The 20004-nt window shown below is 42.6% G+C and overlaps 1 protein-coding gene across 1 annotated transcript in view; it reads left to right on the top strand.

Annotated features, from left to right (window-relative positions):
- The first annotated feature begins 10444 nt into the window (after positions 1–10444).
- LOC132872632 (protein HIRA) overlaps positions 10445–20004 on the top strand; it is a 55017-nt gene continuing 45457 nt past the window's right edge. The window contains exons 1-7 of the mRNA XM_060907578.1: positions 10445–10697; positions 11301–11363; positions 11592–11702; positions 11779–11869; positions 12021–12115; positions 12213–12308; positions 12417–12577. Coding sequence (XP_060763561.1) covers positions 10661–10697; positions 11301–11363; positions 11592–11702; positions 11779–11869; positions 12021–12115; positions 12213–12308; positions 12417–12577 — 654 coding nt within the window. The 5' untranslated portion in view covers positions 10445–10660. The remainder of the gene's footprint in view (positions 10698–11300; positions 11364–11591; positions 11703–11778; positions 11870–12020; positions 12116–12212; positions 12309–12416; positions 12578–20004) is intronic.

Raw genomic sequence — 20004 nt, 5'->3', positions numbered from 1 at the left:
TACCAGGATCTGCGATTGGCAATTACGGGTTTTCCCGACTGCTCAGTCTCAACACCTGGCTTGCAAAGACATGTTTTTCCTCTGGCATTAATTTTATTGACAACTTTAACCTTTTCTGGAAACGCAAAGCCTTTTTCAGCCCAAATAGCACAGAACTCAGCTGGACTGGTGCCAAAGTCTTGGCAGACCATTATCAACACTCTGTCTACCATTCCATGCCGACCTTGGGTACACTCTCTGATAAGCGCTCTGTAGCTGCACTGAAAGGACCTAACAACACTGATACAAACTCTGTTTGGGTACAAACTGAACCTTCCAGGGACATCAACAAAGGCTCAAAAACAGTACAGAAACACACTGTTGAGGTTCAAACTCAAGCAGTAAATCTGCAGGCAGAAAGAAGTGGGACTAACGCTCACTCTGATGGATTCAAGCAAAACTCCTTGTCACCAACGAAGACAACTAAGCCCCCAGCAACTACAGAGGATCATGCTGACTCATCTGCCCCCAATACAGTTCAGGAAAATGATCAGAGGGTGGATCTATCACCACACACATCCCCGTCACTTTCCAAGGCTAGCAACATGATATCTGAGCTAACGGGTAAGCTGGCAGAACTATCAGAAAGACAATCAGATAAACAAGCATCACCACAACCTCCTGAGACTGGCAATAGGCAATCACCAACAACAGCAGTGGATGTAACCCCAAGCCCCTCTGTATCTCCTTCACCCCCCAGACTGCGTTTTCCTGAGAAAATGGAGAGACTATTGTCTTTAAGCCGAGTGTCTTTGGCAAGCCCAAGAGGACACTCAAATCAAGTACCGTACACAGAGCTGTCTCATGGTCAGGCCTTGTGTACCCCAAAATCTCTAATGATATATCCAACTGCCACAGCACCCAAGAAACAGAGGGCACCACCTCCCCCTGTGATTACAGATAAGACTCAAGGACCCTGTGCACAGCTACAGTTCACCAGCAGCAGTGAAGACCTTCATGTTGGAACGAACTGATATAATCTGGTTCCAGATGGTAGTTTTGAAAATAAGCTGGGACCCACGACGTACTTTTCTATTCCTGTGCTAACAAGAAGGAGAGGTGTTCTCATTCATCCTATCAATGGGGTAAACTCGTCAAATCTCCTTCCAGTTCCAAAACAACCACAGAACGCTTCTGTGGAAATTATCCCCACATTCACTGTAAAACTAGCTCTTCAGAATGTAAGATTACTTAATAAGCCTTTTTTAATTAATGACTTCATCGGTACACACAAACTGGATTTTATGCTTCTTACTGAAACTTGGCTTGAACAATCAAGTAGCTCTATTACTCTTATTGAAGCAACTCTCCCACTCTTTGATTTCATGAGTGTTGGAAGAGCCAATAAACAGGGAGGAGGAATAGCAAATATATACAAGGCATGTTTTCAGTACAAACAGACAACTCTTGGTGATTTTACATCTTTTAAATACCTAAGTGCAATCCTAAAATGTTCTTCTAACATATTAGTGTTGACTATTTACAGACCACCAAGACTTTCTGCACCACTGTTCCTAGAGGAGTTTGGGGAACTGTTGTCAAATATTTGTTTAGAGTTTGACAATCTTATTATTTCTGGGGATTTTAATTTCCATGTTGATAATCCAGATAACACATATGCAAATGAATTTCTTACACTGATTGATGCCTTCAACCTACCGTAACACAACATGTACAAGGGCCAACACACTCCCATGGCCACACCCTCGACCTTGTCATCACTAAGGGTCTTAATGTATCTACTAGTGTCATGGACCTGGGTATATCTGATCATTTCTGTGCTTTCTTTGATGTTTCCATTTACCCTCACTTTCAAAACATGTCTGTGACTGTAAAAAAGAGGGTAATTACCAATGGCACAGCAGCTCTTTTTGAGCAGGCATTCTCAGAACTCCCATGTCAATCTTCAGATTGTGCAGATGATCTAATGGAAATTTTTAATTCAAGAATGAATCATATTATGGATGCTATTGCTCCTTTAAAAACCAAAAGAGTCATAGACAAAGGAAAAGCACCCTGGAAACTAAATCCAACAGTTAAAATGTTAAAGAGGGAATGTAGAAAGTCTGAAAGAAAATGGCGTAAATCTAAACTCCAGATTCATTATCAAATCTACAAAGGGATGTTATGTAAATACAACTTAGAAATTTCTAAAGCAAGACAGTCTTTTTTTGCTGACATTATTAATAGGAATATCAACAATGTCCGTGTGCTATTTTCTACAGTTGAAAAGCTAACAAACCCATCAAAACAAATGCCTTCTGAATTTCTCTCAGTTAACACATGCAACGACTTTGCATCTTTTTTCAAAGGAAAGATTGATAAAATACGTATGAATATAGCCACACAGGTGCAAACACTTCAAAATCTGGAACCATTGGATAAAGAGAGAGGGGGTCGTAATACAATGTCAACATTTAGTTTAATTGATGTTGAGACTCTGAGAAAAACAGTACAAAGTCTCAGCTCCTCCACATCTGAACTGGACATTTTACCTACAGTCTTTTTCAAATCTGTTCTTCACCTAATATCAGACGAGGTACTTCAGATTATCAACACCTCCTTACAAACTGGCATGTTTCCCTCATCTCTGAAAAAAGCGGTTGTAAAACCCCTACTGAAAAAGAATAACCTGGATGTCTCAGTACTCAACAACTACAGGCCCATATCCAATTTGCCATTCGTTGGTAAAATAATTGAAAAAATTGTTTTTAATCAATTAACTGCCTTCCTGACATTAAGCAGATGTTTTGATAAGGTTCAGTCAGGTTTTCGTGCCAATCATGGCACTGAAACAGCTCTTACTAAAGTCATGAATGACCTACGTCTTAATTTTGATGCTGGTAAAACATCAGTCTTGGTGCTTTTAGACTTAAGTGCTGCATTTGACACGGTAGATCATTCCATACTGTTACATCGACTGGAGCATTGGGTTGGATTTACTGGTATAGTAATCAACTGGTTAAAATCTTACCTACAACAAAGATTTTTTTATGTGGCCATTGGAGGCCACAGTTCATCACCCGTGTCCTTGAACTGTGGGGTTCCCCAGGGCTCAATCCTGGGACCATTACTATTCAACCTTTATGGTGATGATACACGGGGCAACTTTTTGGGCAATGTTGCCGAGCAAAGTTGCTGGCAACGGGCAACTAGGTGAGACACAGGGCAACTTTTCAGGGCAACAACAGTTAGCAACGGCAGTTTACAGTTAGCTAAAAAAAAAAATCGATGTCTTAATTTTTGCTGTGACCATTTAATCAAGCTGTCTGTTGTTTTTTAGAGCTTTGGTGAGGTAAATTCCTCCATATAGAATATTAAAATAACAACTTACCGGCGTAAAAACAGATGAGGAGTCTCTCCATCTCTTCACTCCACTGAGCAGCCGCCATATTTGTTTGAAATTTCGGATCCGAACCTCACCGGAGGTCACATGACTCGATACTCGCGTTCTGATTGGCTTATCTCAAAAAGTTGCCAGAGATTATCAAAACCATTCAGAAAGAAGCAATGTTGCCCAATCTCAATAGAAAAGAGTCAAAACGCAATTGCCCAGCAACATTGCTCGGCAACATTGCCCAAAAAGTTGCCCCGTGTATCATCACCATTATATGCTCCCACTTGGACAAATTATTAAGAATAACTCAATAAACTTCCACAGCTATGCAGATGACACTCAGCTTTACTTAGCTATGTCACCTAATGACTATGCGCCTCTTGAGTCTCTTCATAGATGCATTGACCAAATTAACAAATGGATGTCTCACAATTTTCTTCAGCTGAACACAGATAAAACTGAAGCAATTATATTTGGCAAAAAGGAGGAAAGGCTTAGGATTGCCACTGTTCTTGAAACTAAGGGGCTTAAAGCAAAGGATACTGTCAAAAACCTTGGTGTCCTTATTGACAGCGAACTTAACTTCAACAGTCATATGAAAGTGGTAAAAAAGTCTGCATTCTATCACCTAAAAAACATTTCTAAACTCAGGGGTGTCATGTCAAAACATGATCTAGAAAAACTTATTCATGCTTTCATCTCCAGTAGGGTTGATTACTGCAATAGCCTTTTCACAGGTCTTCCAAAAAAGACCATCAAAGAGCTTCAACTAATCCAAAATGCAGCAGCAAGGGTTCTTACAAGAACAAAAAGGGTCGTCCATATCACTCCAATCCTAAGGTCTCTGCACTGGCTCCCAGTGAGCTATAGAATTGACTTTAAAGCACTACTTCTTCTGTTTAAAACATTAAATGGGATGGGACCCAGCTACCTACTGGATATGTTTCAATTATATGCACCAACTAGGTCTCTAAGATCACAGGAGAAAAACTTGCTAGTAATACCAGCTGTCAAAACGAAGTGTGGTGAAGCAGCCTTTAGTTGCTATGCTGCTAAGCTTTGGAACCAACTTCCAGATGAGATCAAAAATGCTCCTACTGTTGTTAGTTTTAAATCCAGGCTCAAGACAAAGCTGTTTTCAGATGCTTTCACTTGATTAATTTTTACCTAAGTAATTAATTTCCTTTAACATAATTTCTTTTAATTTTGATTTTAATGATTTTACTTTATTTTAATTTCTTTTTAATCTTGGATTTTAATGATTTTACTTTTACTTTAATTCTTTGTTACTGTGATCCTCGTAGATTTTGTCTGCGGGACGATTTTATTTGGTGATCCTCGTAGATTGTGTCTGCGGGACGATTTTTGGTGATCTTCGTGGACAGGGGTGTAGTGGGCGTGGTACGCGGGGGTACGCCGTTCACCCACTTCTCCCGAGGTGAGATTCAAAAAAAAAAAACAACTGTCATTCAATGGCCTGAGTTTATCCGCTCTACAGTAAGTGACACATGCCTTTGTGCTCATCATCAATGCCCCCCCAATCGAACGTGACATAAAATGTAGCGACGCAAAGTAGAATGCATTCTAAACGCAGCCGAGATATTAGAATTATGTAAACGGTTGACTCCGCCATCTGTCGGTTTAATGCTTTATGATCTTTGAAGTTCTAATGCGATTTTTGCTCAGTATAGGGCTATGATTTTGAATAGCCTAATAATAACAGTCTCTCTCTCTCTCTCTCTCTGTGTGTGCGCGCGTGTGTGTGATTTCCGGGCGTTCATGGTAGCAGCACCGAGAGGGCAACAGAACTGATATAATCGCCTGCCTGCTCATCCTTACGCGGATAATTAAACCACATACTGTATTATATATATGATTTGAAATTCATAATCTTTGTGGCCTTCCTGTTTAGTGTTTTGTTGTACATCCAAAAATGTGAAATGACAATAAATTTAAAGAAATACTCAAGTCTTTAAGAAGGAGTGCATGGTAGGGCTTAACCCAGTGGCTGCATGTCATGTATTTTGTAGACGCAGGTGCCTCAATCGCGCCAGACTAAATGCTTGATTTATTCGATTGGTGCCTTTTATAATAAATTTCAGCCCATTGCTGGTTTGTATGCGATGTGAGTGAGTGACGTGACTTTTTTTTGAACTTCTGGACACATGCTGTAGCTGTTGCCACGGCAGTAAGTAGGCTAGTAAAAATATCGAATTCCGAATGCAGCTCGGCTCAAATGAACATGAATCGAACATGAACAAAGGTGTTTGTGTATCATAATTTCCAATATTTTGGCTTCACACCTGATAGTCCATGTTAAACCTATGCAAGGTTTATGTTGAGTTCCAGCAGCAGAGTGGTGCTGTCTACGACGATGCATTCGGAAGGAGAAGGCGAATTTGTTCCTCTTTAGCCATTTCGGCATATTTATTGGAGACAAAATAAACCGCGGCTTTTCGTCATAACAGTTGGGCTGTACTGACAAACACGAATGAAAATTGCACACATAAAAATGTCTGAAGAAAATGTCTTCTTGTGCCCTCTTGTGTTGTTAAAAGAACGTAACATTTATACAAATCATTCATACCAACCATAGGCGACCAAACAAAGGCTACCGCTTCTGACATGATATCAAATCGATGACGTCACGAATCGCGTACCCCCACTTTAAAAATCCCCACTACACCACTGCTCGTGGAAGAGCGCGCTTTATGTGATCCTCGTAGATTTTGTCTGCGGGACGATTTTTGGTGATCCTCGTGGAAGAGCGCGCTTTATGAGTTAAACCCATAATAATAATTAATCTCGAGGCTGATTCCTTTTTTGAACTTTATTTCATTTTATTATTTTATTTCTACTATTGTTTAATTCTTATTATTTTTCTTCCCCAATTATTTTATATAATTTTATTTTCTATTGTTTACTGTTCTGCTTTTACTTCTGTAAAGCACATTGAACTGCCACTGTGTATGAAATGTGCTATAGAAATAAACTTGCCTTGCCTTGCCTTGTCCATGTATCACTCTGACTGTGTGTTGTGCCGGTCCTGCATGATAATGCATGCATTTTATCAAGTGAACTACGAGGGGCGTTCAATAAGTAATGCCCCTGACCCACTTCCAGTTGTCTGATCTAGCTGAAATTTTGCATGTGCAATGATTTATATCTCTATGGGTTATGTGGCAAATTACAGCTCTGAACTAATTGTGGTTTCTGATTTACAGGTGTTTGAACTGAGTCAGGTGTGAAATGGAGCCTGTTGAGTGTCGCGCAGTGATCTGTTTTTTGTATTTGAAAGGACGCACACCACAGGAGACTTTTGATGAAATGAAAGAAACTTATGGTGATAATGCCCCATCATATGACCTTGTAAAACGCTGGCATCGTGAATTCAAACATGGCCGGAAGTCTGTGGAAACAGCTCCCAGACCTGGTCGCCCCCCTTCTGCCATTGATGAGGCATCTGTCCGTCAAGTTGAGACTGCCATTTTGGAAGATCGGCGCATTACTATTCGCCAAATAGCCCAAGAGGTCAAGATTAGTACAGGGTCTGTGGAAACTATCATTCATGACCATTTGCATATGCATAAGGTGTCTGCCAGATGGATTCCCAGGTTGCTCACACCTTTCCAGAAGCGAGAACGCGTCGAGTGCTCGAGGATGAATTTGGAGATGTGCCAAGAAGATGAGTCAAAGTTTTTCAAAAGACTGATTACACAGGAAGAAACATGGGTCCATCACTATGATCCAGAGACCAAAGCCCAGTCAATGCAGTGGAAGCACTTGGACTCACCACCTCCAAAGAAGGCAAGGGTGCAGCCCTCCGCTGGCAAGGTCATGCTCACAGTCTTCTGGGACCAGGATGGAGTAGTGATGACAGATTTCCTGGCAAAGGGTACCACAATTACAGGAGCCTATTATGCTTCACTTTTAAGGAAATTAAGAGAAGCTATCAAAATCAAGAGGCGGGGCAAGATCAGCAAAGGTATCCTCCTCCTGCAGAACAACGCTCCGGTCCACAACTCGCTTGTCGCCAGATCAGAAGCACAGGAGTGTGGCTATGAAATCCTCCCCCATCCTCCCTACTCTCCTGACCTTGCACCCTTTGACTTTCACCTCTTCCCAGTCATGAAGTTGTTTTTGAAAGGAAAGCGTTTCCCAGATGATGCAGCCTTGATTTCTGAAGTCACGTCGTGGTTGGAGGACCAACCTGGGGTGTTCTACAAAAACGGTCTCCACAGCTGCATCAAACGATGGGAGAAATGCATAACTCTGGGTGGTTCCTCGTATTTCTTTCTAAATTGTGTGTTTCTTCTGAATCATGTGATTCACAAAAGTATTACATTTTATCAAGTATTGTAAGTCATCCTAAATCACGTATTGTTCATCATGCATCATGTACTGGAATGTTTGTTCAACACAACTGATAAGAAGTCTGAGAGGTGCGAGTTGATTTATAATTCATGATATTGATTTTATTAAGAATAAATGAAGAAGACTGTGTTAAAGTAGTTGTAATAAATTAAGAATGATTATATTAAAGTTCACAAGTCAAAGAATTTAAAGTTAAATAGAATGCTTTGGATAACAAGAGTACTCTGAGAGCACAATATCCCCACTGGCAACTAGGCCATAACTCTGATAAAAGGCGACTGAATTGAATGAAATTGCAATATGTGTATTACCGACATATAACAAAGAATCCTGCCAAGTTTCGTGAAATTCCTCCAAAAATTTTGAGAGGAGTTAATTTTGGAAGGTGAGCACCCTTCCCGGGAAGGAAGAAAGGAAGGAAAGAAGGAAGGACAGATGGACGGAAATCGCCACGACCTAATCCCCGGTCGGGCCTTTTGGCCAGCAGGGGATTAAAAAAAATGTTTTTACCAAGTATCATGAATCATGTGCTGTTAAATCAGTGTTCTCCTGTTGACGGCTTGGAATATTCATGGATCCATTGTATGAATGATGAGAGACGTACTATCCAATAGAAAATATTGGTGGAAATCTGGCAAAGTCTGATGTGAAATGTCAGCTAATGAGATTATTAATGATATCAAAATAGGTGTGAACTACAATGTTTTAGAACTGTATAAAATGAGAAACTGAGTCATTATTAGAGGGATCACTCTGCAGACTAAGTCAACTTTTATCAATTTAATAAAAGTCAATATTTTCTGCAAACTCTTTGACCTTGGAGTATTCTTACTTGAGAGAGTTTCTATGACACATGCAACATGTCTGCCAATGTAAGAGGCTCTTGTTGGATTTGAATAATAATAATGAGGGTTTGTGAAGGAGAAAGTCAAGAGTTTGAGGCAGTTTTAAAGCATGGTTTTAATAAAATAAGAATAGAGGCACTCAGAGTTAGAAACAGAAAAACACTGTTCCTGATAACAGTCCATGAAGAACATTTCTCCATGCTTAAAGTATAGCCTAGGTCACAACCGGACGTACGATTTTTTGGCCGTGTGATTTTTGGTATTTCCCAAATCACTGCATTTTTTTTGTTCGTGGAGAAAGATGCACGTTGGCCGTAAGTTTGTCTTGCAACCTGAAAAAAACGTAAGCGCCCGTAGAGTTTGTTTGACATGACAAAGAACCTCTGTGGCCGGTCTGCGGCCAGTCTACGGCTCAAAAATCAGCACGTCACACGCGCGCCCTCCGTGCGTTTCTTGCACGTAGACCGGCCGTAGGAGCACGTACGGCCGGTTGTGACCGAGGCTTAAGGCGTTATAGTCACTGAAGGAAGGTTCTTCTGTGTGCTCATGTAATGGAGAAGATTAATGAATCTTCCAGCTTATCCTGTCTTTCTTTCCCTGATGTATAGTGAGACGAACAACTTGTGTGCTGAGACATGACAAATAATAAAATAGCTATTAATGACAGCAGCACGGTGGTGCAGTACAGTATCACTGTCCCCTCACAGCAAGAAAGTTCTGGGGTCTCTCTGTGTGGAGTTTGCCTGTTCTCCTCGTGTCTGTGTGGAGTTTCCTCCTGGTGCTCCAGTTTCCTCCCACAGTCCAAAAACGTGGATTCGGTCAACTGGTTACTCTAAATCCCATAGGGGTGTGAGTATGAGTGTGATGGATCTTCATCTCTGTGTGACCCCGTGACAGATTTGTGACCTGCCCAGGATGAACCCCGCCTCTCACCTGGAGTCAGCTGGGATTGGCTCCAGCTTCCCGCATGACCCACTGTGGATAAGTGATGTAGATAATGGACGGATGACTTTTAAAGACATGGGAATTTATGGTATTTATAATAAAAAAAAGTCTCCACAGAAAAAAAGGCCCAAAACATCAAACACTTGCCCATCAGGAGTGAAATAAATAATCTATTTATCTTATGCTTAAATATGTGCAAACTAATTTATTATGTTAGAAATTTGCTAAAATTAAGTCATGAATAATTCACAACTTAGGAAGTGAAATGTTCAGCAAAATAATGTGGATAAAAGTATGAAGGTAAAAAAAAAACCTAATGCACAGACAGACAGATTCGTGGAACCTCGTTACTTTTTTCACAAATATGAAAAAAAAAACAGCACTGCTATAAACATCACCACATAAACAAATCTTATCTTATTTTCTGTAATATTGGGTGGCACGGTGGTGTAGTGGTTAGCGCTGGCGCCTCACAGCAAGAAGGTCCGGGTTCGAGCCCCGGGGCCGGCGAGGGCCTTTCTGTGCGGAGTTTGCATGTTCTCCCCGTGTCCGCGTGGGTTTCCTCCGGGTGCTCCGGTTTCCCCCACAGTCCAAAGACATGCAGGTTAGGTTAACTGGTGACTCTAAATTGAGCGTAGGTGTGAATGTGAGTGTGAATGGTTGTCTGTGTCTATGTGTCAGCCCTGTGATGACCTGGCGACTTGTCCAGGGTGAACCCCGCCTTTCGCCCGTAGTCAGCTGGGATAGGATCCAGCTCGCCTGCGACCCTGTAGAACAGGATAAAGCGGCTACAGATAATGAGTTCTGTAATATTACATAAAGTTACAAACCAAAAAACAAACGTAGCGGATAAACCGCTGGCGGAACGAATGTTTGGTATCTGTTTCCGGGTTCGCTGGGATGCGACGGACCCACTTCCGGTGTTCCTGTGGATGTTGTTGCGGCGCTTTTATCTTTCAAAAGCGTAAAGCGATGAAGATGGAGTTTTGAGTAAAGCGCGGATTCGCAGGGCTGAGGGACGAAACCGGAGAGTTTACTGCGGTGCAGCAGCGCGGATTTTCACTGTTTATTCCTCGGGCAGGAGGAGAGAGAGAGAGAGAGGAAGGAAGGAAGGGCTGAAATGAAGCTCCTCAAACCGAGCTGGGTGGCGCACAATGGTAACATCATTTGCCTCAGCAAGAACTCTTTCAATAGCTCTTTAAATAAGACACTCATCCCGCTTATTAAACACTAATCACAGACTCAAACACACCTCAGCCTGCACCGGCACACACACTGTACACAAACGCGGGGAAGCCATGGCCTAAAGGTCAGAGAAGCAGCTTGGGGACCATAAGGTCGCCGGTTCGATTCCCTGGACCAGCAGGCATGGCTGAAGTGCCCTTAAAGTAAGGCACCGAACCCCCGACTGCTGCCCTGGGTGTGCGGTACACGGCTCTGGATAAGAGCGTCTACTAAACTCACATTGATACCGGTTTAACCGCCGCATGACGTCACTGCGCACGCGCAAATGACAGCGATTGTAGTAAATGCATATTTACAATTTGAAATGTTTATTTTATTCAATACACCGCGTGTGAAAATGTCAGAAATGTGGTATTTAATATGGAGTTGTGAAGCTGAAGTGTTTATTCTGCAGTAGTGAGTTCAGTAATGAGCTGAGAGTAAACACAACACAGATAATGACGAGATATATTTTCTCTCTTTCTCTCTCTCTCTCTCTCTCTCTGGGATTAATAAATAAACATCCTGTTTTTCAGGAAAGCCGATATTTTCAGTCGATATTCATCCAGATGGGACGAAGTTTGCCACCGGAGGCCAAGGCAAAACCCTGAGCACTCACATTCAGTTATTTATTTTTAGTTTTCAGTAGACATCACTAAATATGTGATCATTATATTTAATCATTTATTCATTAACTTATCTGAATGGAGGAGCATTATTATTATTATTATTATTATTGAACATGAATTGAACATGAACTAATGAGCCGTCACTACTGTAGTGTATTAGGAGCAAGTATGTTTACTGTGTGTGTGTGTGACTGACAGGAGAGGATTCTGGGAAGGTGGTAATCTGGAACATGGCTCCAGTTCTGCAAGAGGAAGATGAGAAAAACGAGAATGTTCCCAAGTTACTGTGTCAGATGGACAACCACTTGGGTACAGAGGAACTCTGTGTGTGTGTGTGTGTGGTAGTTTGGTACAGCTGTATGATGTATGTATGTGTGTGTTGCAGCATGTGTAAACTGTGTGCGATGGTCCAATAACGGTCTGTATCTGGCCTCGGGAGGAGACGACAAACTCATCATGGTGTGGAAGAAAGCAGCGTGAGTCTCTCTCTCTCTCTCTCTCTCTCTCTCTCTCTCTCTCTCTCTCTCTCTCTCTCACACACACACACACACACACACACACACACACACACACACAGTACACAGACTATACACTCTAGTGTACACGTGTTTTTTTTTTTTTTTTTAGGTTTATAGGTCCGAGTACAATGTTTGGGTCGAGCAGTAAACTGGCCAATGTGGAGCAATGGAGGTGTTTTACCATCCTGAGGAACCACACAGGAGGTGTGTGTGTGAGATTTGTGTATATATACCATCAATTTAATGAGTTCATTTTGACTGATGATCTTTAGTTTTGTGTGTGTGTGTTTGTTTGTTTCAGATGTAATGGATGTGGCCTGGTCTCCTCATGACGTGTGGCTCGCCTCCTGCAGTGTTGACAACACCATCGTGATCTGGAACGCACGCAAATTCCCAGGTCAGTGAGGTGTTGGGGCACTAGGGTAGTGGGTAGGGTGCTCGTGGAGCTGAGGTACGGTGTTAGAGTGAGTGTATTAATTGTGTGTGTGTGTGTGTGTGTGTATAGAGATGGTGACATCTCTCTCGGCTCACTCGGGCCTGGTAAAGGGATTATCGTGGGATCCTGTAGGGAAATATGTAGCATCTCAGGCAGATGATCGCAGCCTGAAAGTTTGGAGAACCATTGACTGGCAACTGGAGGCCAACATCACTAAACCCTTCACTGAGGTATACACACACACAATTCAGTTGATATGACCTAAAAATGCTATCACTGTATTCTCTGACATTTTCATGATTAAGATATTTATCACAAGGTATGTTATACTCTTAAAAATAATGTTCAGAGTAGGGCTGGGAATCGATCCAGATTTCCTGGATCGATTCGATTCCGATTCATAAGGTCACGATCCGCGATTCAATCCGATTTGATCCGATATCGATCTACTTAGATATTGCTGGATTGTCACTTTAAAGTAAAAACTGTCCCTATTGACAGGAACAGCCCCATACGTGTTTGTGCATGTATCTGTGTATGTGTAAGAAGGACACAGAGAGAGAGAGAAGAGTCAAGGATTTAAAGGATTTATTTTGGAATGAAAAAAATCCAGGTCTTATTTGAATTCTAAATCAAAACCATGACATTCAGTGGCCCTCTTTTGGTTGAATAACATACCCATGGCAGGGTTTCTGACCACAAAGAAAAAAAAAAAACACCTCAGCAACCACAGCAATTGTGTAAGAAATGATGCTTGACTGATAAATCTGAGTGTAACCATGACAGTTGGTGGCCATCTTTTGGTTGGTTAACATACCCATTGCAGGATTAAAACAATGACCAGAACTAACCAACAATGATCACAAAGAAAATTAAAAAATTGTCAGATATTTCCCACCCCTGTATGGCTTCGGTGAGCAGATCAGCAAGGTTACTTGCAGTGTGGCTCGTTTCAACTGCTCTGGTCTGTAGAACGCTTGAGACTAGCCTTCATTCCTTGTCAATGTGATGACACGTAATAGTCAGATATGATGACACGGTATTTCTTGAGGTCCAGCAGTTGCAGGTCAACGCCACCCTCTCGGCAGACTTCAGCGAATGTGCAAGTGTGTCTTTTGTTTCCGCATACATTTTTGGGATAACAGTTTCGCTCAAATGTTTGCGACTGGGCAGGACATAGCGTGGTTCCAGTCTCTTCACCAGTAGTTTGAATCCAGCATTTTCTACAACACTGTAGGGGCGTAAGTCTTTACTAATAAATATTCCGACACCCTCAGTTATGCTCAAGGCACGCTGAGAATTTGAAGGAAATTTAACACCAAATGCCTTCTCCAGTGCAGTTTGATTCGCCGCAGGTTTAGCTGAAACTGTGTTGGCGTGGTGCCTGGATAAGTGGTTGCGGAGTTTGGTTGTATTGCCACTATATTTTACCTCTATGTGGCACAGTTTGCACACTGCTTTTGTTCTGTCGAGTTCGTCTCTGTACTCGTAACGTTTGAATCCAAAGTAATGCCATACATCAGCTTTCAGGCCAGGCGGTGATTTTAGCTGCGCAGCTTCAGCCATCTCACATTCTTAAGTTTCGGTTTCGTTTGCCGGCACCCGCTTTTTATAGCGGTCCTTGCGCGGTCGAGAAAATAGTGCCTATAGCCACCTGGAAGAGATCGATCCACACATTTTTGAATCGATCTCGTATTTTTTTTACGTGAATCGATATCGGATCGTGGATCGATCTTTTGAACCCAGCCCTGGTTCAGAGACAAAAGAGCATGACCGCACATGCAGACTGTTTTTTAAGTATACATATGCTGAGGTGACGGGGGTGCTCTTGTGCACACCTGCAGCCAGTCCATGCTCATCAGACTCCTGTCACAGACACACACCGCTCCCAACACAGCGTGCTCGTTCATGAGCTCCAGTCCTGCATATGTGCACTGTGTATTTGTTCCAGCACTCAACCCGTTTCCACGTTGCTTTTTTCCCCCCCGATGTTTTGGCCACCTTTTCTGTGAGTGCCCCCCCCCCCCCCCCCCCCCCCCGTTCTGCTGCTTATTCCAGCATTGGGTTAATAAAGTCCTGTATTTTTTTTTGTGTGAGACCTGGTGTTTGCTCTTTCATCTCCTGCTACTGCTGACAGTAATATAACAGGCCTAATATTTATTAAGCTAGTTCTGGGTATTGTGCTCAGTTATACGGACTCTTCTTTGATGGAGTTATCGGAGTAAAACGACTGCAGAGTCCTGTTCATTTCTGAAGGACACAAGATTCAGTTGGCTGATGATACAAATGGTGATAAGAAGAAGCCTTTATTCCTCACACGTACACTCAAGCACAGACTAAAGCATAGTGAAATTTAACCTCTGCATTTAACCCATCAGAAGCAGTGAACACATGCGTGCACACACACAAGTGAGTGCGCACACATACCCAGAGTAGTGGGCAGCGATGCTATAGCACCCAGGGAGCAGTTGGGGGTTAGGTGCCTTGCTCAAGGGCACTTCAGCCCAACCTCAGCCCCAGGCTGCCCCATGTTAACCTAACCGCATGTCTTTAGACTGTGGAGGAAACCGGAGCACCCGGAGGAAACCCACACAGACACGGGGAGACTCCACACAGAAAGGCCCTCATCGGTTACTGAGCTCAAACCCAGAACCTGCTTGCTGTGAGGCGACAGTGCTAACCACTACACCACCGTGCCACCCCAATAACAATAATTGAATGATCTACAGCGTCTTGCAAAAGTATTCATCCCCCTTGGTGTTTGTCCTGTTTTGTTGCATTGCAAGCTGAAATTAAAATGGATTTTTGGAGGGTTAGCACCATTTAATTTACACAAGATGCCTTCCACTGTAACGGTGCACATTGTTTTTGTATTGTGTGACAAACAATAAGATGAAAAAACAGAAATCTGTAGTGTGCATAAGTATTCACCCCCTTTTGTATGAAAACCCTAAATACGAGTCACATAATTCATGAGTTACATAATTAGTTGGTTAAGATCCACCTGTGTGCAATCAGTGCCACATGATCTGTTACATGATGTCTGTATAAATTAACCTGTTCTGGAAGGATCCTGACTCTGCAACACTAATAAGCAAGCAACATTAAACCCAAGGAGCCTCCAAACAGGTCAGAGACAAAGTTGTGAAGAAGTATAGATCAGGGTTGGGTCATAAAAAATGTCCCAAACTTTGAATATCCCAGGGCGCGCCATTAAATCCATTATTGCAAAATGGAAAGAATATGGCACCACAACAAACCTGACGAGAAGGCCACACCCGCCAAAACTCACAGACGGGGCAAGGAGGTCATTAATCAGAGATGCAACAAAGTCACCAAAGATAACCCTGAAGGAGCTGCAAAGGTCTACAGTGGAGATGGGAGTATCTGTCCATAGGGCCACGCTAAAGGCCTCTGCATGCTCTTGTGACAAGGCTTTCGCAGATAACTGTCTGCGAAAAGCTGTAATTTATCGCTGAGCGGGGAGTAATAGGCGTGCGCGATGTTATTCACCGGCACAACACAAGGGGGCGCAAAGTCACTAGGAGTAGTTGGTGGGTGTGGTTAGTGGAGTGTTTATCCTCCGGTTACTTATAATGACTAGAACTGGAGTCGTATAGATGTACGTACTTCCTCAATCAACCGCTCTTCGTGCTGCTCCATCTTCGCTCGTGTTTTTAAAAATGCCGATCGTGAAAACAAACCAAACCGGGAAAGTAGGGAAGCAGAAGTGCGTGTACAGCGGATGTAGAGCGGACCAATCAGAGCCCTCTTGTCTGCGGCGCTGTCTGCGAGGCTTCTGCGGTGGTCACAATTTTTGGGAGGTGCGCGCAGAGCGTCTGCGAAGGTGGGGGGGGCTACGCAGACACTGTCTGCGACGCTATCTGTGAGGACTGGGTTGTCAGCATAAATTGGCCTTAAGCCGTACACTTCACAGAGTGGGGCTTTATGGAAGAGTGGCCGGAAAAAGTCATTGCTTAAGAAATCACGTTTGGAGTTTACCCAACAGCATGTGGCAGACTCCCCAAACACATGGAAGAAGATTCTCTGGTCAAATGAGACTAAAATTTATCTTTTTGGCCATCATGGGAAATGGGATATGTGGCGCAAACCCAACACCCTGAGAACACTATTCCTAGAGTGAAGCATGGTCAAGTCAAGTTTAATTGAAAAGCGCTTTTAACAATAAGCATTGTTGCAAAGCAGCTTTACAGAATTTGAATGACTTAAAACACGAGCTAATTTTATCTCTAAACTATCCCCAATGAGCAAGCCTGTGGCAACGGTGACGAGGAAAAACTCCCTCAGACAACGTGAGGAAGAAACCTCGAGAGGAACCAGACTCAAAAGGGAACCCATCCTCATTTGGGCAACAATAGACAACATGACTATAACATTAACAGTTTTAACATGAAGTCAGTTTCGTTGATGTTATAAACTCTTCATTGATGGAAACTTGAGTGCAAAACTGTTCATGACAACTGCAGTCTGAAAGTTAGCAAGTCAACTGTAGTCCTCAGTCATAAAAGCATTACTGTAAGAGTCCAGAGCGTCCTCCAGGTGTGACTTTCAACTGTCCATATGGGGCCGTCCTCCACAGGAGCGATGTGATGAGACTCCAACCAGACGTAGGGCATCAGGATGGATCAGGCAGGTCCGAGGAGCAGAAGAGGTTCAGCATCTCAATCTCAGAATTGACATGCAATTCAGAGGGACAGATGGGGGGAGGAGGAAGAGAGAGAAAACACAGGTTGTTAGGTATGCCCAATGTCACCTGAATAAGTAGGAACAGTATACATTTTGTGCTGAGTACAAGCAGGGACTCCGGCAACTAACAATGACAGCATAACTAAAAGGGGAGAGCCAGAAGGTAACACAGGCATGAGGGGCCCCGGGACATAAAGCAGCAGCCACTACACTGTCAACAAACTCGAGTGAGCAAGCAAGTAGGGACTGACAGCATCCATACATCCCAGTTTACCAAAACACTCTGTCTGAGGATCCTCCAGATCTACACCTTTACCTCATAAACACCATTAACACAAGGCTTGACTAAACAGATCTGTTTTCAGCCGAGACTTAAACACTGAGACTGTCTGATTCCCGAACACTACTCGGAAGGCTGTTCCATAACTGTGGGGCTTTGTAAGAAAAGGCTCCGCCCCCTGATGCAGCCTTCACTATATAAGGTACCAGTAGATGCCAATGCAGTGTGGATAAGACAGGGGTGATGTGGTCATATTTTCTAGTTCTAGTAAGGACTCTTGCTGCTGCATTTTGAACTAACTGGAGCTTGTTTATGCACTTATTGGAACATCCAGACAGTAAGGCATTAGAATAATCCAATCTGGAGGTAATGAAAGCATGAACTAGTTTTTCTGTGTCGTGTAGTGACATTAAATTTCTTATCTTTGCAATATTTCTGAGATGAAAGAAAGCTATCCGGGTAATGTTATCAATGTGAGTTTCAAATGAAAGACGGGGGTCAATAATCACTCCGAGGTCTTTTACTGCTGCACGTGAAGAAACAGAAAGGCCATCCAGAGTTACTGTGTAATCAGAAAACTTACTTCTAGCTGCATGTGGTCCGAGTACAAGTACTTCAGTCTTCTCAGAGTTAAGCAGAAGGAAGTTAATAAGCATGCAGTGTCTAAAGTCCTTTACACATTCCTCAATTCTATTAAGCTGGTGTCTCTCATCAGGTTTTGCAGAAACATGCAACTGTGTGTCATCAGCATAACAGTGGAAACTAATACAATGTCTACAAATAATATCACCCAGAGGGAACATATATAAAGAAAAAAGCAGTGGACCCAAGACAGAACCTTGTGGAACACCAAACTTTACCTCAGTACGTCTAGAAAAATCACCATTTACATCAACATACTGATAGCGATCAGTTAAATAAGAGCTGAGCCAGGAGAGGGCCGTTCCCTTAACTCCCACAACATTTTCTAGTCTATCCAGAAGAATGGAATGATCAATGGTATCAAATGCTGCACTAAGGTCAAGCAACACAAGCAGCGAGACACAGCCCTGATCAGACGCCGACACCAGGTCGTTTACTACTTTAACCAGAGCTGTCTCTGTGCTATGATGATGGTGGTGGCAGCATCATGCTGTGGGGATATTTTTCATCTGCAGGGACAGGAAACCTGGTCAGGACTGAAGGAAAGATGAATGGCACTAAATACAGGGCAATTCTGGAGGAAAACCTGTTTGAGTCAGCCAGAGGTTTAAGACTTGGACGAAGGTTCACGTTCCAGCAGGACAATGATCCTAAACATACTGCTAAAGCTACACTGGAGTGGTTTAAAGGGAAACATTTAAATGTCTTGGAATGGCCTAATCAAAGCACAGACCTCAATCCAATTAAGAATCTGTGGCATAACCTGAAGATTGCTGTACACCAATGCAGCTGATCTAACCTGAAGGAGTTGGAGCAGTTTTGCCTTGAGGAATGGGCAAAAATCCCAGTGGCTAGATGTACTAAGCTAATAGAGACATACCCCAAGAGACTTGCAACTGTAGCTGCAGCAAAAGGTGGCTCAACAAAGTATTGACTTTGGGGAGGGTGAGTACTTTATGCACAATCCAGATTTCTGTTTTATCATCTTAATTATTGTTTGTGTCACAATAAAGCAACAATTTTCACCTTTAAAGTGGTAGGCATGTTGTGTAAATCAAATGGTACTAACCCCCCCAAAATCCATTTTAATTCCGGCTTGTAATAGTAATGGTTTTTATTAAGAATACAACTTCATATCACCACAGTCGCAGCCCTAGGGCTGAATTGATGTTGTGACATTACAAAATACAATTGTTAACATTAAAAATAACGTAAAAGATCAATATTCAGACTTGTACTCCTAATTAAAACATAGAAAGAACATTTGAACGGTTAAGTGTTGATTAAACGAACCATGTGCGGGATGGCACTAGTTCTGTAACGTTCAGTTCGACACTTAAGAAATGTCCAGATTGCTAGCAGAACGGGTTTGACGGCAGCTAATGTTCACTCCTGTAGGCGGTAGATGATGGTGATATTGTTCAGACACTAAGAGTGATTTAGCAAACTTTAAAGTCAGAGTCGAACGTCTGGAGTGAAGAGATGGCAAACCAAGGTATGTGCAAACTTCGGCGTAGCAGATGTGTTCATGTCCCATTATGATACGTACCACCCTACGCTGGATTTTTTTCAATTTCATTGTTCAACAATGTTGTCAAACCTGGGTGCCAGACAGGGGCTGCGTACTCAGTAACAGGTCGTATGCGAGAAGTATACACAGTAACAAGATCATCCTTTGAAATGTGAAAATGCTTTAGTCTACGGAGAAGAAATAACCGCTGACTTGCTTTGTTGTAGTTGACGTGCATTCCATTTTAGGTCCGACTGCAAGTAAACTCCTAGGATCCTCATGACTCCCACTCATTCCAGAACTATATTGTTTATCTTGATCAAGGGGGGAGGATACAGAGACCTGCTGAACTGGACATGAAGGACCTTACATTTACACGGGTGAAGGACCATGTGGTTTTCCTGAGACCATGTATTCAAATCTGTCAAATCTTGTTGGATACTCGAAGGTTGTGATGAGGAGTTTCTGATTTCCAACAAGTTCAAATCATCAGCAAACTTCCACCTCTTGGAAGAAGC

The sequence above is a fragment of the Neoarius graeffei genome, chromosome 24 (assembly GCF_027579695.1).
Source record: "Neoarius graeffei isolate fNeoGra1 chromosome 24, fNeoGra1.pri, whole genome shotgun sequence".
Taxonomy (NCBI): Eukaryota; Metazoa; Chordata; class Actinopteri; order Siluriformes; family Ariidae; genus Neoarius; species Neoarius graeffei.
This window is presented reverse-complemented; position numbering and strand designations above follow the sequence as displayed.